This window comes from Globicephala melas, chromosome 8 (genome assembly GCF_963455315.2).
Source record: "Globicephala melas chromosome 8, mGloMel1.2, whole genome shotgun sequence".
In the NCBI taxonomy this organism is placed as follows: Eukaryota; Metazoa; Chordata; class Mammalia; order Artiodactyla; family Delphinidae; genus Globicephala; species Globicephala melas.
Genome location: NC_083321.1, coordinates 35,706,025 through 35,730,018, shown reverse-complemented (window position 1 = coordinate 35,730,018; position 23,994 = coordinate 35,706,025). Strand labels below are relative to the sequence as shown.

Genomic DNA, 23,994 nt, shown 5'->3' with positions numbered 1-23,994 from the left:
CTTAGTAGCTTGCTTTTAGCTTTTTGGAATTATCTCTTTAACTCTGTTGTTCATTTGAAATTGCAAAAGGAGGGGGTGAAAAATATGTGCTAATCTAGTGATCAAGCATGTAAAAATATCTAATTAATGGTATTGGACAAGTTTAAATTATTTATGATGGGAGGAGAATTTCAAGTTTTACACAGCATACGGTATTTTGTTATTCATGATAATACGTTACCATTATATAGGGCTTGAGGATGTGTACATAGCTTTCACAAATATTTCATCCTCATAATAGACTGTGAAGTAGTTAGGGAAGGTATCATCTTTCTGTTTTACACCTGAACACAGAGGCTCAGTGAGATTGTTACATAATTTGGTGAAGATCACTAAGCTGACAAGTGCTAGAGGACCTGGAAATCAGTGTAAGAGCTCTGGCCCTAACTGTCTCTCCACTGTGACACACTACTTCCCTTTAAAATATACTTTTGTTGTCTGGTCTGTCTGTCTCCACCTCTCCCTTTAAAAAAAAAAAAAAAGACCCATTAACTTTATTGACATGTATTTTGAATAGAATTCGGGTTTCTTTTCATGCTGTAGTTTTAAATGCTGGTTTAGTTGTATTATTGTATTAACCAGAAACATTCTGGGGGGTTCATGATGTGACCAAAAAGCAATTACAGTGCCCAGAGAATAAATAAACTTTGAAAAAACATACCTTTGGGTTCCATAAACTAAAATGAACGGTTGCCAAGAAATTATGTAATTTGACTAGTTTTCAGAATCTGTTTAACATACTAATTTAATTCATTATGACAATTTTCAGACTAAATAAACTTGAAGATACTATTATGCTAATTAAAGGAAAAATCGAAGAAGTTCGTCTTCCTGTAGAAAAAGTGGACGTTATTATATCCGAGTGGATGGTAAGTGTTTGCAGAGAAAACTACTTTTATTAATTTTTAAAGAAGGCAATGAATAAAGTAGCAGGTTTTCTGCGTTTAATTATATTTGATAAATGGCAAAATGGTAGCATTATTTTAAAAACAGCTACAGTCTTTTTATGGTAGTTTATTCTGAAATGGCACTTTACTGGCCATTTATAATTTTTTAAAGAAGAGGGTAAATTAGCCTTTTTGCTTTTAAAGTCATAATAAAGAATTATTATTTTTCTACTTTCTAGATTTGTAGAGACCTAAATATGTTTTCCTAAAAGCCTACAAGGACTAGTTAAGGATTTCCTAAGACTGTTTATGTCAGAATAATGTGATGTTGCCACTGTTGCTGTCATACTTAATATCCTATCTTTCTGATCTGTTAGGTCATGTAATCCGTGTCCTTTATCACATAAAATAGAATTTATTGGCATTATTAAGATAATAAAATTAAGGTACAATATATAGCTTTATAATTTGCTTTTGAAACCACAGATCAAGACTAGAGTATTTATTTTAAAGAGTCTGTAAAGTAAAACTAATGGTATTGTCAACTGATTTAACTCACTGATACGCCACTTCAATTAAGACAAGTATATATTATTTCCAGATATACGAAGATTTTTTTTTTAACCATTTGGAAGTTGTTAAGCTTTTTTTAAAAAGAAGTATTTGATAACATGTATTTTCATTAAATGAATTTATCAAAACTTCTCGAAAAGAATGAGTTTTGCTTTACAATTTTCTATAAATTTTGAATAAACATAGAAAATAATAATTCTAGCAAAATTGCACTGACTTCAGGAAGCTTTTGAAATGTTCAGTTTTAATGTAGTGGTTTTAATTTAGAGCCGGTGACAGTCACTGTTGTTGGCAGTTACTGTTTTGCATGTGAAACAGTGTGTTGATTTTTTCATGCTAGGCTTGGCTTTTAACAATTCTTGATCACAATATCATTATTCTTCTTATGCCAAATAATTTGTATCAGCACCCTGATTTCCCTTATGAATTGAGTGAGAAGGAATTAATTTAGTATAATTAAAAATTCAGCATCTTTTTAAAGACTACAAAAAGGTGTTTTGGAGAAAGTACATTTGAGGCATCTGCTTGGCAACAACTTTAAGTAGTTTATACTAAATGTTGGCTGACATAATCCTCATTTCTCTAGGGACCATTTTATTTTTCTTGGAAAATGTATCTTTAAAATTAACCCGAATTACACTTGAAGCAAACTAAAGGGTAGACTTCACTAAACGTGCTGTCACCTCAGTTAACTAGCTGAGTAGTTCTTGCCCTGCCTAGCAGAATTATCCTTCTGGGTAGTGATGTTCTAGGAATTTTCATTTCAGAACTTGAAATGTGGTCTAGAAATATTAATATGCAATTGAAATCTTAGAGCCAGTTGGTATAATAATAAATGATAACTTAGCTAGGTTGAGTGAAATTATGAGATTGTTACAATTATGATGTGAACTTTACTGGAAGGTATGCTGGTCTTGGGCTTATTTTGCCCTCAGATCCATTTGACATCCTTCTTTTTTCTTCTGTCTGATTGGAGAAGGGCTACCGCTGCAGGTGGCTTTTCCTAGGCTCCTGTGGCAGCCAACTTCTATTGGGTTTGGGGAATCTAATGGCAAACACTAATGGGAGATTTATGGAAGGGAGAAGACAGGGCATTTCTCTACTTCTCTTTTGTCTCTAGTGGTGTTGCTGACAGAAGCTGTTTCTTTTGTGGCTCCAATTCCCACTTGTCATAATTCCAGCATCCACTGTGCGAACCTAGCCCTGGATCAGTGATTTTTCGTTTTGTTCCTCTAACTCTTGTAGTTAGACTCTAATTGATGTAAAGGACACCTTTCATTTTGGAAGATTAGTCAGGCATGATCTCTGCCTTTATCGGGAAGGCAGTGTCACAGAAACAATACTGAGTCACTGGAACCTGAGATGAAAGGGGTCAGTTGTTTGGAACCAAGGTGCTTTCAGAAACCCTTCAGTAAGGGAAACAAATATATGTGTCCAGGAAGTGGTAACTAAGAACTTTCTTTCTTCCTCTTCACAAAGGTATAACTTAAGAGTGTGCATTATCTTACTATCTGCCTTTTCCTTGTAAGCATCAATGAGGTTGGAGTCTAGCAGATTGTGTTAAACGTGTTAGGTGGAGCATTAGACACTGTAATTTAAGGCAGTTACCGAATCATCTTTGTGGCTTGGCAGTATCATTTATAGTATCTTCTATAAGTAAGTCCCCTCCTAACTTTGGTACTTCTACTCGGATTTCTGAGCTGAGAAGCTGGAAAATTCTAATTACATAATTAAACAAGAAGAAGGTATGCTTCCTAAAATATATTCAAGATTTTTTTCAGATATTCCTACTTTGGCTTAAACAATGGGCAAGTGGCAAACAACTGACTATTCTAAATTTATTTTAAAGCCACATTTTCATGAAGCAGCATTTAAAATTAAAATACCTTGCATAGAATCCTCTGTCTTTGATTTTTTTTTTTACATCAGTCAGGATGCAAAAATCTAGAATAATCCAAGTTCAAGCTATAGCATAGACTTTTTTTCTCTTTTTAAAAGTATTTTCAACAAGGAAGGGCCGAAAAAAGAAAATACCCTGCAGTATTGAACACAGATGTTTAATGGACGTGTAATCCAGTATAGCAATGTAGGCATCATATATTGCAGAGACGTACATCTGTTTTCTTCTGCTATGGTCCACTAACTGATCCATGGCTTAATCTAGATATGTTTTTTGTCTACAGCTGTTCATGAACTTTGCTTTTATTTTGGAAGATGTTCTTAGATAAGAATGTAATTTTAAAAGCCAAATCATTGCTGTTAGCATGTCAGTTTAATAAACTATCACTTGTCTCTTAGATTTATGCATTTCTACATTTAGATTTGCATTTAATTTTACATTTTCATTTTTATTGAATGAAATTTCTATTTGATAAAATTGTTATAATTTAAATAAAAAGTTTAATTTCTATAGGATGTTAATTTTCATGCCTATGAGTATCTGTTCTTATTTTTTACATTTTACTTACCAACAGAGCCATTCTTTATGACTTCCCATTTCTGATCACCTAATAAAACTTCAAAGTAAGCATGCCTAATTCTTGTCCTGTGAGCCAGTAAAGCCAGATTGACTCATTTGATGTTGCTCTTTTCTGTCTAAGTTTTCAGCATGACCTCCTTACAAATAGATAGATAAGATCCTGGCATTGCATGATACAACTGCCAGAGGTGATTCTTGTTTGGACATGTTATTTTCTGTCATCAGGACCATCAGGAAAATTATACATTAGGTGAATTTACATTGTCATGATCGCTTATAATATACATTCAGGTTGTCTAAAGTCCTTTGTAATTTTTCTGTCTAGGCTTGCTCTTCACAGAAGTGACCTAAAATTTTGTCACCTTTCCCATCCCATTTTCACCAACACAAGTGTGTCTGTATAGTGCATGCATGCACCGGCCCACACCCACAATGATGGGGTATTCTTTGTTCATATTTAATATTCTTTATTGTTTGTAAATAGTTTTTCAGGATTTGATAGCTTTTATCACTTAGAAACATGACTTGTGATTTGGTTTATCAACAGTCCAGAAACTGGGCCATGAAGCCTGTCATAGGTCACATTTTCAACTGGTGAGTGTTGAAATGTCTTTGTTGGTTTTAGTTTGGTCTGGCAGTGAAACCATGCCATTTCAGACAACTGCCACAAGGATTAGGTGGCCTTTCCCGGTCTTTCTTGCCTTAAATGATATAATAATAATTATGTAAGTAGTTCAGTAAATTAGATAAGTTGAATTAATCTTAGAGTTAGGGAAAGTATAGGAGATTAATTAACAACACAAATTTTCGGTTGTACAGGTGTGTTTTTGCCTTTCCTGTCCATAGCTTATGACCTAAATTTAAGGATTTTTTTAAACTCTTCTATTTTTCCTCTTTTATATTTATTACTCTGAAAATTTTAAGCGAAATAAAACTGTACATGTCTAGTATGTATTGTTTTGTCTACTTAAAAGTAGACATAATCTCATATGTCCAGTGGTTCAAGATAAGGAAATGTAAGACATAACTTTCCCTCAACTCTATACCTCTTGCCATTTTTTTTCTTGCTTTTCTTATTTTTCTGTTGGTCCGTCAGAGTAAAAGACATCTTTTTACTGCCAGATTTTTGGTATATTTTTTAAAATCAATAAATAATAATCAATAACAGGGACTTTCCTGGCGGTCCAGTGGTAAAGAGTCCGCCTTTCAGTGCTGGGGACACGGGTTCGATCCCTGGTCAGGGAACTGAGATCCCACATGCCGCGGGGCAACTAAGCCCACGTGCCACAACTACTGAGCTCATGTGCCTCAACTAGAGAGTCTGCGTGCCTCAAACTACAGAGCCCATGTGCCCTGGAGCCCACGTGCCCTGGAGCCTGCGCGCCACAACTAGAGAAGAGAAAACCCGCACACCACAACTAGAGAGAAGCCCGCACACCGCAACGAAAGATCCCGCGTGCCACAACTAAGACCCAACACAGCCAAAAATAAAATAAAATAAATAAATAATAAATCTTTAAAAATATAACAGTGAAAAATAACAAAGGTTAAAAATCAAAAATACAGTGTTACGTAAAATTAACTGTAAAAAATGTTCCTTTGATAACAAAGATTACTGTTGTTTTAAAGTCTTTTGTTTCTATTTCTAAAGTCACGTTATTATTAGTGTGTTTTTGGCAGAAATAGTTTGCCCCTTAATGGAAGATACTGATGATTGGTGAGAGCACAATATGTGTTAGCAAACTGCCTTATTTCTTTTAGTGTGTTTTACCTTCCCTGTCTGGCAAACTGCTAGTAGTTCTGGAAGACTCATCTCAGACATCTCTTCCCTTATGCAGCTTTCCCTTTTAGCCCCTTGATCACATATAGAATCTCTTTTCTCCCTTCTTTTGCGGTTTAGTTTAAGCTTCTATTATGCACTTTTACAGTGTATTAGAATTAATTGTTCATGTACCTTTTTCGATTCTCTTAAGACTGGGAACCAGGATTTACTTGGTATGGTCATATTCTGTGAAAGGGATCAGCATTAGTAAATGATGGGGGAATATACATCATAAGAGAAATTTCCCATATAGAAACTCACTGGCCACATACACGATCTTATTTATAATTTTCTGTACATCACAGGAAGGCAAGGATGTAGCATGTGACAGAGTTAAGAATATTGCTTCAGAGTCAGACCACCTGAATTCTTGGCCCTGTTTTGCCGCACCTAGGTTTGTTACTTTGGGCATATTACTGAACCTCTCTGTGAGTCAGTTTCCTTTTCTATAAAATGATGATAACAGTAGTACCCACTTCACAGGGTTTTTGTGAGGATTAAATGGAATTAATACCTGTAAATGTCATAAAACATTCTGGCACATAATAAGACCTCAGTAATTAGCCATTCCGTTTTGAAAGTTACACAAACTTTTAAGCAATCTGTAACTAGTGCGTGAGCTGCTTGAGTAGGTTATTCAATAAATAAAAGTTGGGAATGGTAATATACATGAAATAAAGAATATTAATACTTGAGGGAAGAACATTCTTGGGGCTTCTGCCTTGGCTTATTAGCCCTTTGTAAGAGCAAAAGGTCCTCTGTTTCCATGGCTAGCATTTACTAATTGACTCTGCCTATGATGAGTGCAAAGAAGTATGATAATCAGCTGATGGATGTGGATTACTGGGGTTAGGGATATTTTTGATATTTTTCTTAATATGAATTAAAATGTATTATATGTATGTTTCAAGAAAAAGTCTCAGTTTGCTGCTCTGTAAACAAATTTTAGGTAGTACTGATAATACCTAATTATTTTACATAAAATATAAAGTGCATATTCAGTAGGGCTTTTTTGAGTACTCCAAATATTAACAGAGAGATAGTTACTGTATTTGAACACTGAAAGGAAAATTGTGGTTTATAAGCATGATTTTTTCACAGATGTGCTGACATCTGAATTAAGAATAAAATGAAAACAAAGACAGTAAAAATGTAATTAGGAATAGGCCTCTTGGGCTTCCATGGTGGGCACAGTGGTTAAGAATCTGCCTGCCAATGCTGGGGACACGGGTTTGAGCCCTGGTCCGGGAAAATGCCACATGCCTTCTAACAACTAAGCCCGTGTGCCACAACTACTGAGCCTGCGCTCTAGAGCCCGCGAGCCACAACTACGGAAGCCCACGCGCGTAGAGCCTGTGCTCTGCAACAAGAAGAGCCACTGCAATGAGAAGCCCACGCACCGCAATGAAGAGTAGCCTCTGCTCGCTGCAGCTAGAGAAAGCCCGCGCACAGCAACAAAGATGCAACGCAGCCAAAAATAAAATAAATTAAAACAAATAAATTTATCCAAAAAAAATAGGCCTCTTATGTATAATTATTTCAGTTTTATAATCTTTACGTTTGTTCTTAGCTGCACTCTTAACCACTCCCCATCCTCCCCTTTATTTAATCTTAATGTTTGTTTAAATTAAAACTCACATGACACTCTGCAGCCATTTTATTTCTTACTCTAGAGAGGAGACCGTTTTGTAATAGTGGAATCTTGGTAGCTGTAGGGAAAATTTAACCCTTTGAGAAATTGTTTAAGTGGATCTCAGGCTGTTTTATATTGCAGGTATGTTAGAAAAGTATAGTAATATGTATCATATTCAAATATATGCTGTTTTTTTTCTGTGCTTGAGACCAAATTTAAGTGAAAATGTTTAGTCCCTTAAGGAAAGTTGTTTATGTTGAAGCAGTTATGTGTTGTGGGTAACTTTTTGCTTTTGAAACATAATATTTTAGATGTTTTATATCTCTTTCATCACATTTCTGGAAGTTGCATTTGCTAAGAGATTCAGTGCATCATATGTGATTGATTCAATTGGATTTATTTGCTTTTTGGCTCTCCATAATCCATGTTGCATTCTAGTTGTGCTTAATGTTTGCTCAATGAGTTGTAAATTATTCTAATTATGAAGATAAAGGGCATAAGTTATTCAGGAGTGTGTATCAACTGTCCTTACAGAAACTTTTCACTATATTAGCCAGAGGACATGAAATATTTGTTAATTTTTATTTCAAACTCAAAATTGTATAGCAATTAAAAAATTTTTTTTTCAGTAAAACTGTTTACCTCTACCTGGGAGTGAAAGTAAGCTCCTAAATTTTAACAGTTTGCATTCGCAGACAGATGGGCATTCATTACAAACTCGGATTGTTTCATGTAACTCAGTTGTCTCAGTCATAATTACTATAATAATTAGTATGAAGTGGTTCTACTTAAGAATTATCTTAGGACAGATATTTGATTCACAAGCCTTGAGTAATCATATGAATGCCACCAATTTGTAATAAATAATACCTGCTCCAGTGCTCCACAACCTGGATTTAGAGAACCCCCAATCATGTGTTTGAGAAATAACAAATTATATCTGTGTGAAGATTCAAGGGGGGCATTATTAGTATTTTTATGGAGTGGAATGCAAAATTCTTACAGATTTTTAAAGTAAAACACCTGCCTTCTTTTTTGAGCCCTTGCAGAGCTGATTTTAGTAAGGTACTCCCTAATTCCTTGGGAATTCCAATTCATTCTCTTTAACCATTAGAAATCCTTTAAGGGACAAGTTTAAGAAGCCATGACTTACACTGCTTTTTGAAACTGATTTAAAGGACTTGATGGAGATAATTGTCCTCTTAGTTTTTCATCCCTTTTAGCATAGATGTTTCATACTCTCTTTAATAGATCCTCCAAATTGGCAAAATTTAGGTGACAGGACTCTGAAGTAATTATTTATTTAGGTGAAATGAAAATTTTAGCTGGAGTTAGTTAACATTAAATGTTGATCTGTTCTTATTAATGACTTTCTTGACGTCTCAATACATTACTTGTTTTGAGTAAATTTTTCAATGGTGGGTATATATTGATTTGGTTGGCTCCATTTTCACTCTCTTTCCTCTATACCTTTTTAATACTAGAATATTTATTTGGAGATATCCAATTTAAAGTCAGGACTACAGCTTTGAAGTTGAATGAATGTGAGGTTAACTGACCTTTTCATGAATTCAGTCTTCAACCTTATTTTTATTAATTTGTGCTTCTGTCCAGTAAAAGGAAGAATAAACCCGAGGCTTAATCTGTTCCCTTAATGAAATTTCTGTTTCATTAAGAAATTAAATGTGATTTGTCTTGATCAGTTTTGCTAAGGGTTTATCATTTAATACGCTTTTCAAAGACCCCAAATTTTGGCTTTGTTGATTTTTTTCTATCATACATTTATTTTCTATTATTTATTTCTGACCTTATTATTTCCCTCTACTCTTTTAGTTTGACTTGCTGCTTTTATTCTAGCTCCTTGAAATCGAAGCTTATTAGATCATTGATTTTCAGATTTTCATTTTCTAATATTTTGCATTTGAGGCTTATATTTCTAAGTACTGATTTAAGTAATTTAAAAGAATAGTTCTAAGTGTTACTTTTTTTCTGAAATGCTGTTATTAAAAGAAAAACCAAACTACTGTCATATTTTAGAATTAATCTACCATTAAAAAAACAAAGGCACTGGTACTTCTTGTGTTAAGGCTTAACTAAGTGCTGTAAGGGACCCTCTTATTGCAGAACCACAAAACCCCTGAAGAATATACATTTTATGTTTTTTTTTTTCTTATTATGGAAGTCAGTTTTGCTGTTATTTTCTCTTTTCTGGTTCAGTTGTGTGTGACTATATTTTTTTAATTTTTTTTTTTATTATTTTTTTTGCGGTACGCGGGCCTCTCATTGCTGTGGCCTCTCCCTTTGCGGAGCACAGGCTCCAGACGCGCAGGCTCAGCGGCCGTGGCTCACAGGCCCAGCCGCTCCGCGGCATGTGGGATCTTCCCAGACCAGGGCATGAACCCATGTCCCCTGCATCAGCAGGCGGACTCTCAACCACTAGCGCCACCAGGGAAGCCCATGACTATATTTTTTAAAAGAGAAGGAACACAATTTTAAATAAATTTTATTTTATTAAATAAACATGAAACCAGAATATGATTTGCATCACTGGCAATCCACTAAGAGATTACAAAAACAGAAAGAAATCTCATCCTTTTATATAACCAAGCACATACAACCCATTGCATACATGTTCTCAAGATAAACAGTATTATTGACTGGTTTTAATTGCTAATTTTTGCTCATTTCTTTATGTAATTTGGGAGGGAAATTCTAGAGTGCAGTTATATAAATGTGTAAGAACTAACAGTTTTAAATGAGCTTATAGCTCATTTTGGCATTGTCTTCTATGAAATTTCTGTTCATTTATTTTGCTTATCATTGTATTTGGGATTTTTGTCTTTTTATTATTTTTCTGAAAGAGTTTCTTATTTATTCTAGTTACCAATGTGTTACTAGGGCTATTCTTTTTTTTTTTTTTTTTTTTTTGCTATACACAGGCCTCTCACTGTTGTGGCCTCTCCTGTTGCGGAGGCTCCGGATGCGCAGGCTCAGCGGCCATGGCTCACGGGCCCAGCCACTCTGCGGCATGTGGGATCTTCCTGGATCGGGGCACGAACCCATGTCCCCTGCATCGGCAGGCGGACTCTCAACCACTGCGCCACCAGGGAAGCCCTAGGGCTATTCTCATATCTTTTGCTTCTCCTTGTTTCTGGGCACATAGGAGAATTTATCTTTGTGTCTCCTTTGAAGTTAGATGTGACCCTATGACTTGCCTGACTCCCTTAGTGATTATAATAAGCAATGCTTCTTGTCAACCTGTAATACCAGAAATAAACCTTTTTTTTTTGTTTTAGGTGATTATTTGGATGGTGTTTGTTAATGCAGGGTAACCCAGCTTGTCTTGACAGATACATTATTCTCTATTAATTTTGTTTGTTGGTAGTGTGTGGCTTGTCAGTTCATTATTTTTTTGATATGATTTGATGAATAGACATTCTTAATTTTTGTGTATCAAATTTATCAAACTTCTTTATGGTTTGAGTTTTTCATATCTTGTTTAATATATCTTTCTAGACTTACCATTGTATATTTATTAGACTTCTCCATCTTCCATGCCTCCTCACCTTTTCATATTTTCTAATGTTTTGGCTTTCTGGACTGCATTCTGGATAATTTTTTTCAGTTCAGTCCACCAATTCTGAAGTTAGTTTTAATCTGTTAAACAAATCCATTGTTTTTTACCTTCCTTTTTTTTTTTACTTCTAGGTTTGTTTTTTCAATTGAAGTATAGTTGACTTACAATATTCTGTTAGTTTCAGGTGTACAGCATAGTGATTCAGGATTTTTGCAGATTATATTCCGTTATAGGTTATTACAGGGTAATGGGTGTGATTCATATGCTATGTAGCATATCCTTGTTGCTTATGTATTTTATATATGGTAGTTTGTATCTGTTAATCCCATACCCCTAATTTTTCCCTTCCCCTTTCCCTCTCCCCTTTGTAATGTTTCATATATCTGTGAATCTGTTTCTGTTTTGCATATACATTCATTGTGTTAATTTTTAGATTCCACATATAAATGATATATAGTATTTGGCTTTCTCTGTCTGATTTATTTCACTAAGCATAAAATTCTCTAGGTCCATCCACATTGTTGTAAATGGCAGTATTTCATTACTTTTCGTGGCTGAGTAATATTCCTGTGTGTGTGTGTGTGTGTGTGTGTGTGTGTGTGTGTGTGTGTATCACATCTTAAGCTAGTCATCTGGTGGTGGGAACTTGAGTTGTTTCCGTGTCTTGACTATTGTCAAGCCACTAGCGCCACCAGAGAAGCCCTCATAAATCTTTAATTAAGCTTTTGGTTTTGATATAATTGTAGATTATCACATACAATTATAGAAAATTGCACAGAGAGTCCCTGTACTTTTATACCCAGTTTCTGTCAATGATAACATCTTGAAAAACTATCGTGCAATGGCACAGCCAGGATACTGATACTGATATCATTGAGACACAGAACAGTTCCATCACTACAAGGAGCCCTCCTATTGTCCTTGTCCAATCCCAGCCTTGACCTGTGGTAAACACTAATCTTTTCTCAGTTTCTTTCATTTTGTCTTTTCAAGAATGCTGTGTAGGAGACTTCCCTGGCGTTCCAGGGGTTAAGCCTTCATCTTCCAGTGCAGGGGCTGGGGGTTGGATCCCTGGTCAGCAGCTAAGATCCCCTATGCCTTGGGCATCCAAAACACCAAAACATAAAACAGAAGCAATATTGTAACAAATTCAATAAAGACTTTTAAAATGGTCCACATCAAAAAAAAAATGCTGTGTAAATGGAATCATACAGTATCTGACCTTTTGGTACTGGCTTTTTTCACTTAGCATAATTCACTGAAAATTCATCCAAATTATGACTCGTGTCAATAGTCTGTTCCTTATTTCTGAGTATTATTCTATGGTGTGGATGTACCACAGTTGGTTTAACCATTCGTCTTTTGAAAGACATCCAGTAGTCTGGGGCTGTTACAAATAAAGCTTTATGAACATTTGTGTATAGATTTTTGTGTGAACATAAGTTTTCATTTCTTTCAGAGAAGTGCCCAAGAGTATAATTGCTAATCATATAGTAATTGTATGTTTCGTTCTATAAGAAGCTGTCAAATTATTTTCCAGAGGGGCTGTACTATTTTCTATTCCTACTAGCAACATATAAGTGATCCAGTGTCGCCACATCCTTGCCAACATTTCCTATTGTCACTATTTTTTTCATTTAAGCCACTGATGTGTAGTTATATCTCATTGTGCTTTTAATTTGCATTTCTCTAATGGCTTATGATGTGAAACATCTATTCATATATTTATTTGCTGTCTGTATCTCCTCTTCAGTGAATTGTGTGTTTCTGTCTTTTGTTCATTTTCTAATTGGACATTTTTTCAGTGTTGAGTTTGATAGTTCTTTTTACCAGTTCTTTTATCGGATATGTAGTTTACAAATATTTTCTCCCACTTTGTAACTAGTCCTCTTAACAGAGCCTTTTGCAGAGCAAAAGTTTTTAATATTGATGAGGTACAAATTATGTTTTTATTTTTATGCATCATGCTCTTGGTATCAAAATCTTGGTATCTAAAATCTCTTAATCTGTAGGTTCACCTTCCTCTTTTTTTTTTATCATGCAATTCTTTGAAGAAACTGGGCCATTTTTCCTGTAGAATTTTCCACGGTCTGGATTTTGATGATTACATCCTCATGGTGTCATTTAATATGTTTTTCTATCCCTTGTATATCTTGTAGACTTGAAATACAAGGTCAAGAAATAGAGGATTAACAAATTCAAGGGGTTTTTCCCCCCAGAACACCTCATGTGTGATGGTGGTGATTGGTTTCTATTGTATTGAGTCAAGGGACTCTTAGTGTTTGGCTGTCTCTGTTACATTGAGATTGATAATTGCTTTTGGAGTTGTCAGCCTAATCTACTTATTATAAAGTTCCCTATCAGCCTTTGACTTAAAGATTTTAGAATTCATTGAAAATGATTTCTTAGATTCATTATTTCATTAGAAGTTATAAAATTGTGATATTCTAATTATATCATTTATTCTTTGTTAGGTGAAGTTATTCTGTAAGTACTCTCATCAAACATTTGGTTATAAACTATAGTTTATATAGGAAAAAGGGGATAAATGCCGTATATTTTCTACTTAACATTTTCAGAATAATGAACTGTTTCCCTAGCATTTTCTAAAGGGATTTTTTTGGTTTGTTTTTAGTGTCATTATGAACTCATGGACTTTTAACATATTTGATGTATTTTGAACCATTGTAATTACTATTTTTGGTGTTCACACTGGCCTATTTTTAGCTAATGACAGACATTTGAACTTGCCTCTTACATCCCTTTAACAATTCCTAGTTGTCTTCAATATAATAATGAAAAACAGAAAATATAAGTATGTTTATGTTTCAGATTATACTTTCTGGTACTATAAGATATTTTACAGTCATTTTATACTGCCTAAACATGGAATCAAAGAATCCTGGTTCTTTCATTGGAAAACGGTATATATAGAGATCACAGTCTGGGTTCTAGGAGTGCTCATTGCTACTGTACTGCCATTGGTTGTATGTTGTTCTTAGTGGACAGGTATAGCTATTTTTTTTAATATTAAAAAAACCATGAGTTTACACTGATATTTCCAATTTAAGATTATGGAATTTTTACTTAGAGTCTTTAATTTTGTACTGTATCTCTTTTTCTTCTATGTAGAAAATATTAATTCTTAAAATAATAATTGTTTACTTTATCATATAATAGATTACCTATAATAGTTTTAAATTTTTTATATCAATTTTACTACTAACAATAAGATTTCTAATGCAGTTTATGATCCCTCTATATTTTCTTTTGTCCTAGAGTATATCTCATGGGAATACACAGTCTAAATACTGTGTTTCAAAGTTACTTGAATTAATTATTTTCCTCTGGTTATGTAACGAACTTGACATACAATCAGATTTATTTGTTTACTTTTTCTTCAATCTGGGGGAATTGCTTCTTTTTCCTTTTTTAGTTTAATTTTGTTTTAATTACAAAAACATTTATGTGGTTCCATTCCTTTTGTCCCTTAGTGAATAGATAACCTTAAAAAAATTTTTTTTTAGCTTTTGGTTTATTAAAAAGATATTAGATATGTATATATTTATATTTTCACCCTATGTTACGCAGAGTTAACATACTCTATGCATTGTTCTATGCTTTGCTTTTTAAATTTAAAATTATATCTTGGCCATCACTCTGTATCATTATAGAAAGATACACCTCATTCCTTTCTATGGCTATATAATACTCCATTGTACAGATAAATATAATGTATATAACTAACACTCATTTAAATTTCTATCATTCTTTTGCTGTTACAGCTAATGTTGAACATTCTTGTACATATTTCATTTCATCTTCCTGGAAGTGGGATTGATGGGTCAAAGGGTTAATGCATATGCATATGCAATCTTAACAGTTTTTGCCAAATTCTCCTCAGCACTTACCTTATTACCATTCTGCTTTCTTACCAACAGTAATGAGAATACCTGTTTTTTCACAGTCTTGACAACAGAGTATGTTGCAGAATCACTTTTAAATTGCTGAGGTTTTTCCTGCCACCTAGACATTGTAAATTAAGATTGTATATTTGCATGAGGACTGGCTTATGTTAAGAATTATTGGAGGCGGGGTTGGGGTGGAGGGGAGTATGTGTTTGACCACCCAATGCCAAGGTTCTAAACTGGGTTGTCGGGGAGGGAGCAGGGTGGCAGCAGGTGAGATTTTAAATTTACATTTACTCTGTAGATATATTTGGTTGTCTCTGTTTTGTTATTTGGGTCTTATATTCCTCACTTTGGCTGGACCATGGGTTTTATCTCCCGTTTTTCCATGTTTATTTACTAGCTTTAGCAAATGGTTCTCAAGGTGAAAGCCAGCTTACTGATGCATCTAACTAGATGTTCTTTTTTTTCTTCTGGCCTATATGTTGTACGTAGAGGATCAGGAGCTCCTAAAATGCATTGGTGCAGGAAACAGAATGAGATCTTGTTCTTTAAGCCCTGAATCATACTGTTAATAGAGTTCATCTTTCCTGTAGTCTCAAACATCTATAATTTACGAGTTTTGTAGGACCACCATGTTACATATAAGTATAACTTAATTAATTCTCATCAGTAAAAGTGCTAGCAAGTAATTTAGTTGTATTTTTAAGAGTAGAATTTCCAGTTATAATTAATGATTTTTTTCAATCACCGTGCAGGATTGGAATATTGTTTTAGAAATACAAATGTATCTTTCTCCAAAGAAGAAATGCAGATGGCCTACAGGCACATGACAAAGTACTAATTATTTGAGAAATGCAAATCAAAACTACAATGAGGTATTACCTCACACCGAGCAGAATGGCCATCATCAAAAAGTCTACAAATAATAAATGCTGGAGAGGGTGTGGGGAAAAAAGGAATCCTTCTACACTGTTGGTGAGGATGTAAATTGGTACAGCCACTGTGGAGAACAGAATGAAGGTTCCTTAGAAAACTAAAAATAGAGTTGCCATATGGTCTAGCAATTCCACTCCTGGGTGTATATCTGGAGAAAATTAATTCAGAAAGATACGTGTACCAAAGGGTTCATAGCATCACTATTTATAATAGCCAAGACATGGAAGCAACCTAAAAGTTCATCGATAGATGAGTGGATAAAGAAGATGTAGCATATATATACAGTGGAATATTAGTCATACAGAAGAATGAAATAATGCCATTTGCAGCAACATAGATGGACCTAGAGATTATATTAACTCACGTAAGAGAAAGACAAATATGATATCACTTTTATGTGGAATCTAAAAAAAAAAAGATACAAATGAACTTATTTACAAAATTGAAACAGACTCACAGACATAGAAAACAAATTTATGGTTACCAAAGGGGAAGGAGGGGTGATAAATTGGGAGTTTGGGATTAACATATACACACTACTATATATAATATAAATATATATATAACAGGGACCTACTGTTTACACAGGGAACTGTATTCAATATCTTCTAATAACCTATGGAAAAGAATCTGAAAAAAAAATACATGTATGTATGTATAACTGAATCACTTTGCTGTGCACCTGAAACTAACACCACTTTGTATAAACCAACTATACTTCAAAAAATAAAAAGAATAGGAAGGGAAGGAGGGATGGATCGAAGTATTTTTACCTCATTGCCCCATAGGTTTGCCACACTGGATATTGCATAACTTTGTAATTATTGCCAATCTGGTAATCATTTGGTAGTCTCATTGTGTTTGAATTACTAATGAAGTTCAGCATGTCTGCATATGGTTATTGGTGATTTCCTGGCTCGTAACTGTATATAATTTTTTTAACCCATTTTTCTTTTGGGTTGCCCGCATTTTTCTTGTTGATTACTGTTCCTTGTTGGAGATGGAAATGTGTGTGTTATCTTTCCAAACTCTGTGACTTATTTTTTATTCTTCTGATGTCTTTTGATGAACAGAGGTTCTAAATTTTAATGTCAAATTTATTAGTCTTTTTCTTTATGGTTAGTACTTTCCCCCGCCCAGAACATGGAGATATATATGTGTGTGTGTATAAAACTTCATACCTTCCCCATTTACATTTAAGTTTTTAGTACACTCATGTAGTTCTGGTAGTAAAAATTGTCACAGTCTTTCTATGGGGCAGTTTTATGACACAGGTCAAAATTTTAAATGTGCATATCCTTTAATGCAGAAATTCTGCTTTAAGAAATTTATCTTAACCAAATACATAAAACATTGAACAAAGATGTCTGTGTGTTCATGTTTAAAGCATTATTTTTTTACCCATTTTATGGCAAATGAGTGCAAAGGATACAGATATTCTTGTTGCTTGATATCATCGGACACCTTGCATTTTTCCAGGTGTGTGAAAGTGTAATATAATCTGTCTCGGTTACCGTAGAGCTATCAGTAAGGAAAGTATCTTACCCAAAAGTATTTTACATAATTACTTTAAAATTCTCATGTAACGTCCTTATCATATTTGTGATAAATAAAATGGTTAGTATTAGCACATTTTAAGGTGAAAGAGTCAAATCACAGGCTTGGGAATCACTGAAAAAACTTTGCAGTTTAGATGTTCAATGTCAAAGGCTATTATAAATATAACAATGAAGTAAATAGAGGTTCTTTTACATCCTTTAAATCTTCTAAGATCAGACAAGATCGGGTACATCCTGTAAAATCTTAAGTTTGGTACATTTCTAGCAGAGAGCACTGTAGATGAGGAGAAAATGCTTATCTAATTATTTTTGTTATATCTCTAGAGCAGTGATTCTCAGCAGTGGAGGGAGCATGTCTAATTTTGCCCCCCTGGGATATATGGGTAATGGGAAATGTCTTGGAAGCATTTTAGGTTACAGCAGTTCAGGAGAGATGGGGACTGGAGGAGAGTGCTGCTTAAATACCCTACAGTGGACAGAACAGCCCCTACAAGGAAGTATTATCTGGCCCAAAATGTTGGTAGTGCCAAGGTTAAGAAACCCTGTTTTAGAGTTCTCATTTCTATGCATTGATAATAGCTCATACCTCAACTTAGATGATATTATACAGGCCACCTGACCTAGTCTGAGACATCAAGGAAGTTTTTCCTTAAAAGGTGACATCATGACAGTATACTTTGTCACATGCATGTACAGTTGAAGCTTCCTAACCAACCTGCGTTTAATTCACCAGATTAATGATGCTTTGCATTCTTTTTGTATAACATCTGCTAGATTCCTATGGCTACCTGAACACTTAGGCTAATGAGGTACCTTTAGTGTGCTGCTCCTCTTCTGCTCCTATCAGTTGGATTGTATTGTTTACCAAGAGCTAACTGTATTTGTTTGCCTACTTATTTATGAAAAATCAGTTAATATTAACATAAACTATTGAACAATATTGTAAGAAAAAAATTGTTGTAAAATAAAGCACTAAAACAATCGTGAAGGACTTAGGAGTGAGGGTGGAAATTATAGGATTGAAGGATTCTCCACTTGGCAAGTGGATATTGGTAATATTGGTAAACAAATCTACATTTGCATGTTTTTACTTAAAACATGTTGTTTTCAGTTAACTGACTACTAGTCCCAGTCACATTGGATAAAATCCTATCTATAGTAAATCTTATAGAATTGAGAGGAGTATTGAAAAAGAAGTCATCAAATATTTATTATGCTTCAGAAATGTACTTAAGAATTTGAGATTAGATTTCGTAGGTTTATTTATTTGTTGGAAGTAATCTTTAAATATTTTTAAATAAATCTTTATTTTTTATCTTTAAATAAATCCAGATTGTTGACTGTTTGTCACTAGACTTTCTACACATAAACTCGTCATTTTATTGTTGCCTTCCCCTTGCCTCACTTTTTTAAACAGTTAATTCTACCTAAGCGTGTGTCAGTAATTCAGTTATTTGAACTGAAAAAAAAATTAGTCAAGAGAAGCACCTTATTCTGAAGGTATCACAGGTTTCTTTTATCATTAATTTATCTATTCCAAGAAGATACCATGAGCAGACATTTTAAAATAATAATAGGCATTATTTCTATTTCAGTGAATAATGTTAATGGTTCTTCTAGTTCCAGATTTGATCCAGTGTGTTACTTTTGTAGTTATTAATTTTTGAAGTGTAAATGCAAATTTTAATTTTAAAAAGTGAATGTCAGTTTGGGAAGAAAAGTGCCCCATGAGCATCATGGGAGAAGTATTGGGTATAATTCTCTTCCAGATGGCACCCCTACAGGTGAGGCAGCAGCCTGTGAAATTACAGTCTGAATTACACTGCAGATGAGCAGGGCATTTGGAGCAAAGCCTTCTGATATCAGTAATAAATGACTTGGTTCAGAACCAAGGACAGTTCCCAGGAAGTTAAAGCCTATTCTATCACGTAGGGAGCCTATAGTAAAATGAAGTTTAGCAAAGTGGAAAGTTGAGAGAAAGGACAATAACCGCAAGCAATCCATATATGAAACTTTTCATCTGCTAATATTTTTAACTAGACATTTTCATTTATCTCACAAATGTTAAGTTTTGTTTCTACATATATTCTAGTATATTCATTGATTTTCTAAAGTCATATTTTTCACAGTGAATGGTGGCTAACAGCCACTTGCCAAATAAGCTTTCACTCTGAAATATTAATCAGATACCTATTGTAAATTCTAATCTTGTTTAATATGCTCTATGGGAATTTTCTTATTTCAGAACACTTGAGTCCTTAATTACAAATGTAGTATAATATAATACAAATACCAAGTCTTATTTTCAATCAGGTAAATCAATTTAAGAAGCAACATAGAATAGTTATTCAGAACTTGACCTCTGTAGTCAGGCAGACCAAGGTTCCAAATTCTGACTTGTTCAACTGTTTCTGTGACTGTGTGCTGTTTTTTTTAAGTCTTATTTAATGTTTCTAAGCCTTAATTTCCTCATTAGTTAAATGGAAATAATAACATGTGCTTTAGGGAAGAATTAAATAAGATATTCCATAAAAGAACACTTAATACTATGAACTTTGACAGTTTTCACCACTATTATTATTTGAGAATTTTAATTTTAGAAAGCAAAACAGCATTTTAAAATAACCAATTTTAAGTGCTATGATAGAGTACAAAGCAGGGTAAAGAGAGAGAGTTCGGTGGGGGAAAAAGAAGATATTTTATGTGGAGACATTAAGAAAATCCCTTTTGAGGAGGTAATAGTTGAGCAGATATCTGGATACTAAGTGAAATAAATGACCAGTAAAATTGTCAGTCTTCATTGAGTAATAAGTAATGTGGCTTGGGAATTCCCGGGGTCCAGTGGTTAGAACTTGGCGCTTTCACTGCCAGGGCCCAGGTTCGATCCCTGGTAGGGGAACTAAGATCCCACAAGCCCCGTGGCGTGGCCAAAATCATAATCATAGTCATAATGTGGCATATTTAGTAGATGCACTAAATATGAATATGTATAATCTATTCTTGTTTTGAAGGAATGCTTTTCTACTGATTTGCTAGTTTAGTTATTCTTTAACATAAAGTTTAGAAACTGCTTTGACAGAACAGAAGCCTTGTCATATACAAGAAATATCTTGCTACAGAAATAAAAAAGGTATTATCAGAAATAAAGTATTGTTTTTAATTATACACCAATGAAGAGAGAAAAAAGGAGAAAAAAATGGAATGGGAAAAGACGAAAAAAGAAAGACGTGCTTTAGCCTTCTGCTTCAATCCATTTTAGCCCAATTCTACCTCATAGTAGCTGACCCCATATGATGACTTCTGCCAAATTAGAGTTATAAAAAATGGTCCTTTGTAGGTTTTATGTGTTAACTCTGTGCCAGGCACTCTGCTAAATCCTTTACATGTATCAACAAAAACATTTGATTATTTGCTTTCAGAAACTCTCTGACTTCATAATGTTGGCTGACTCTAAAAAATGGGAAGTAAAGACATGGCATTTATGAAAGGATGTTTTTGCTGCCGGGGATGATTATCTTTGTTTTGTTTATTTGCACGCTTATCTCTTGTTGAGTTTAGTTAGCAGCATTGGGAATTGAATCTTAAGACCAGTGTTTATGAGGGGATCTGAAAATTGTCCAGTATTATTTTTCCAGCTACGTGACCTAAAATACCTCACTTAACCTTGCTAGTACTGATTTCTCTAATGTGAAAATTACATTGTTTAAATAGTTAGAACCTTAGAAACTCTCTAATATTGTTTGATCAGGATTCTGATCCTAGCTAAGGTGATCATTATGGGGTATGTGGAAAAGTGCTTATTGGTGTTTATTATTTTAAATGGAAGCAGATATATAGGAAAGTCTTAAGTATAAATACTAAAGTTCAGAAGATTAAGTAAAATTAACTTTTTTAGCCCAGTGAAACAAATCTCTCTATCTTCACAAGAAGAATCTTGAAGCTGGAATTGGCACTAATTTGGCCAACCTGCTCAAATTATTTCAATTGGGTTTAAAATTTTGTTTCTTAATTTTAAAGAAAGTTTTCTCATTTTTATCTTTTTTTTTTGTATGCACACAATGCGTATAGTTTTGGCTGGTCTGAAAAAAAAAGTGACTCCTGGGGCGGGGGGGGAAAGAATTTTAGTTCTGACTGGATTTTAATATAGGACCATTCACTAAATATATAATTCTGGACAATCTGGTAAGCCTTCATTCTCTATTAAATGTAATTTAAAAATTCTCACTAGCCTTTACAAATATATTTTTTAAGTAGCTCTTAATTTTTTTTAGTTAAACTAATTAGATTTACTGTTCCAAACCTTTTTACATGTATTAACATACTTAGTTCTCATAACAGCTCTATGGTGTAGAATACCATTGTTATTGTCACTTAACGTCACTGAGTCTCGGTTTCTTCATTTGTAAACTTGCCCAACGTTACATAGAGAAAGAAGCTCCTCTAGGATATAAATCCAAGAGTCCACCCTCTAAATTGGTTCTATTGGTATTGACCATAGTACCGATTTAAAATACGGTTATTTAATCTCAGATGAATGGCTAATTATAACTTTATCTTAAATGCAATAAATGAGCATGTTGCTAGAAGGAGCTACTTTCAGTTACGGATTGAAAAAACTTTTTTGGTTTGATTGTAGTATGTGGAAGTAAGATGGAGTTTGAACTTACAGAGGGAAAATACTTAGATTTAACTAACTACTTTGAAAGAATAATACTAGAAACAGTTTGACATGGTGCCAGATCAGTAACACACTATACTTTTTGCCCCCTTCCAAAAAAGATTGGACTATAATGAATACTCAATTTGTATGAAAATGTGATTTGATTTTATTTTAATGTTTTAACATGCAACAATCTTGCAAATAAGGACCGTTTTTTCCCAACCTACTAACATGTTTTACCAACTGATCTTTTCCTCTTAGGTAAATAGATGCCTCCTCTTCAAATAATTTTTTTGGCAAAAATTATAATTCACTTTAATCAACTGATAAATGCTTATTTATAAGCATCTGTGTGCATAGATCTGCATGAATTATGTCAGATTGATAAAGATATCTTAGTTGAATTCCAGAAGGCTCTTGTGCTTTGAATACACAGATGATATTAATGAGGAACTAACTTATAAGAGTTAGACATTTTACTGAAGTGCTCTATCAAGGAAAGCAGTTTCCACCAAATCCTTAATTATCCGAATGTAAACACAGTAATAAAAGTTTTGTTGCTAAGTCTGTCTTTGGTAGGCAATTATTTTTTTATCAGTGGATTAGTGTGTTGTGGGGAGAAGCTAAATGCCAATATAGAGTTGCTAGCAGTAGTTTAATTAGGTTCCTTTATAAGTGATTCAAGCACTAGAGCTGTATTTTCTGTAAATTTAAATTTGCTATTAATCTCTTGGGAAGATTATCCATTCTGGGTTTGAAGGTTTTTCCTGTGCTAGAGAAACATTTAAAACAGTTTTGTTCATTGTGTTGTGTATTGATCCTCTTAGTTATTTGTGCACAGAACAAATGAGTGAGAACAGTTTTGATTTAGAATGCTGACATGAGGGTAACATTCATATTGGTTAACCCTTAGCCATAATAGGGTGTATTATGTGCTAAGCACTGTGCTGAACACTTGACTTACCCTGCTGCTCAGGGCTATTGGAGAATGGGCCCCAGAAGAAGATTGACAGAAACTGGCATTGATCTCTCACTCATGATTACTTCATCATTTCTATAATAAAGTGTATAGCATACTATTAGAATGTACTGTGTTTGTGACACCAGTAGTGACAGATTATCTTTTCATCTGTGCTGTGATTAGGCTTTCTTGGTGGAGGAGTCAAGTGTTCTCCAGAGTCTGGAGCACACTGGGGCTGAGTTTCATGAAATGTATTTCAAACAACATAGTTGTGCAAGGTGTTGATACATGTTAAATAGAAAAAAAGAGATTTCTAGTTAAAAAGTGGGTAATACTTGTTTAGAATTTGTTCAACCATCCTCTTTACCATAACACTTCTCAGAACTGTTAATGTGCTGATGTGCATTATGAATCTCTATATGAGGATGATACAGCATCTGGTCTTTCTCACCTCTCCCCTCCTTTTTTTTTTTTTAAAAAAAAAACTCTTCAAAGAGAATGTTTTTGGGCAGGAAACATTTTGGGAAAAGGTGTTCCAGACCAGAGTTTCTCAGCCTTAGCTCTGTGGACATTTGGGATCAGACATTTCTTTGTTTGGGGGCCGTCCTGTGTCAGTGAAGGACGTTTATCAGCATTGCCCCCACCCAGCCGTGACAATGAAAAATGTCCCCCAGGGGCAAAATCTAGTTAAGAACTATTGCTCTAGATTAATATTGCAGTATTCCAGGAAATTATAGGATACATTAGCAATTTCTATCTGAAAGTTTCCTTTTAATGTGGAAGAAATAATAGTCTAGAAAGTGGAAGCACAGGTAGAGAAGGTTCAGTATATTCTGCTGTAATAAACGTTCTGGATCCACTTTGTACCCTGGCCTGATTTTCTTTTCTTTTCTTTTCTTTTTTTAACATCTTTATTGGAGTATAATTGCTTTACAATGGTGTGTTAGTTTCTGCTTT

The 23,994-nt window shown here is 34.1% G+C and overlaps 1 protein-coding gene across 3 annotated transcripts in view; it reads left to right on the top strand.

The window, feature by feature from the left end:
- PRMT3 (protein arginine methyltransferase 3) overlaps positions 1-23,994 on the top strand; it is a 142,241-nt gene that overhangs the window by 50,102 nt on the left and 68,145 nt on the right. For all 3 annotated transcript variants that reach the window (XR_009564889.1, XM_030864874.2, XM_030864880.2), the window contains one exon: positions 809-908. Coding sequence is in view for 2 of the 3 variants with exons in the window: in XM_030864874.2 (XP_030720734.1) it covers positions 809-908 (100 nt within the window). In the remaining variant the exon portion in view is untranslated. The remainder of the gene's footprint in view (positions 1-808; positions 909-23,994) is intronic.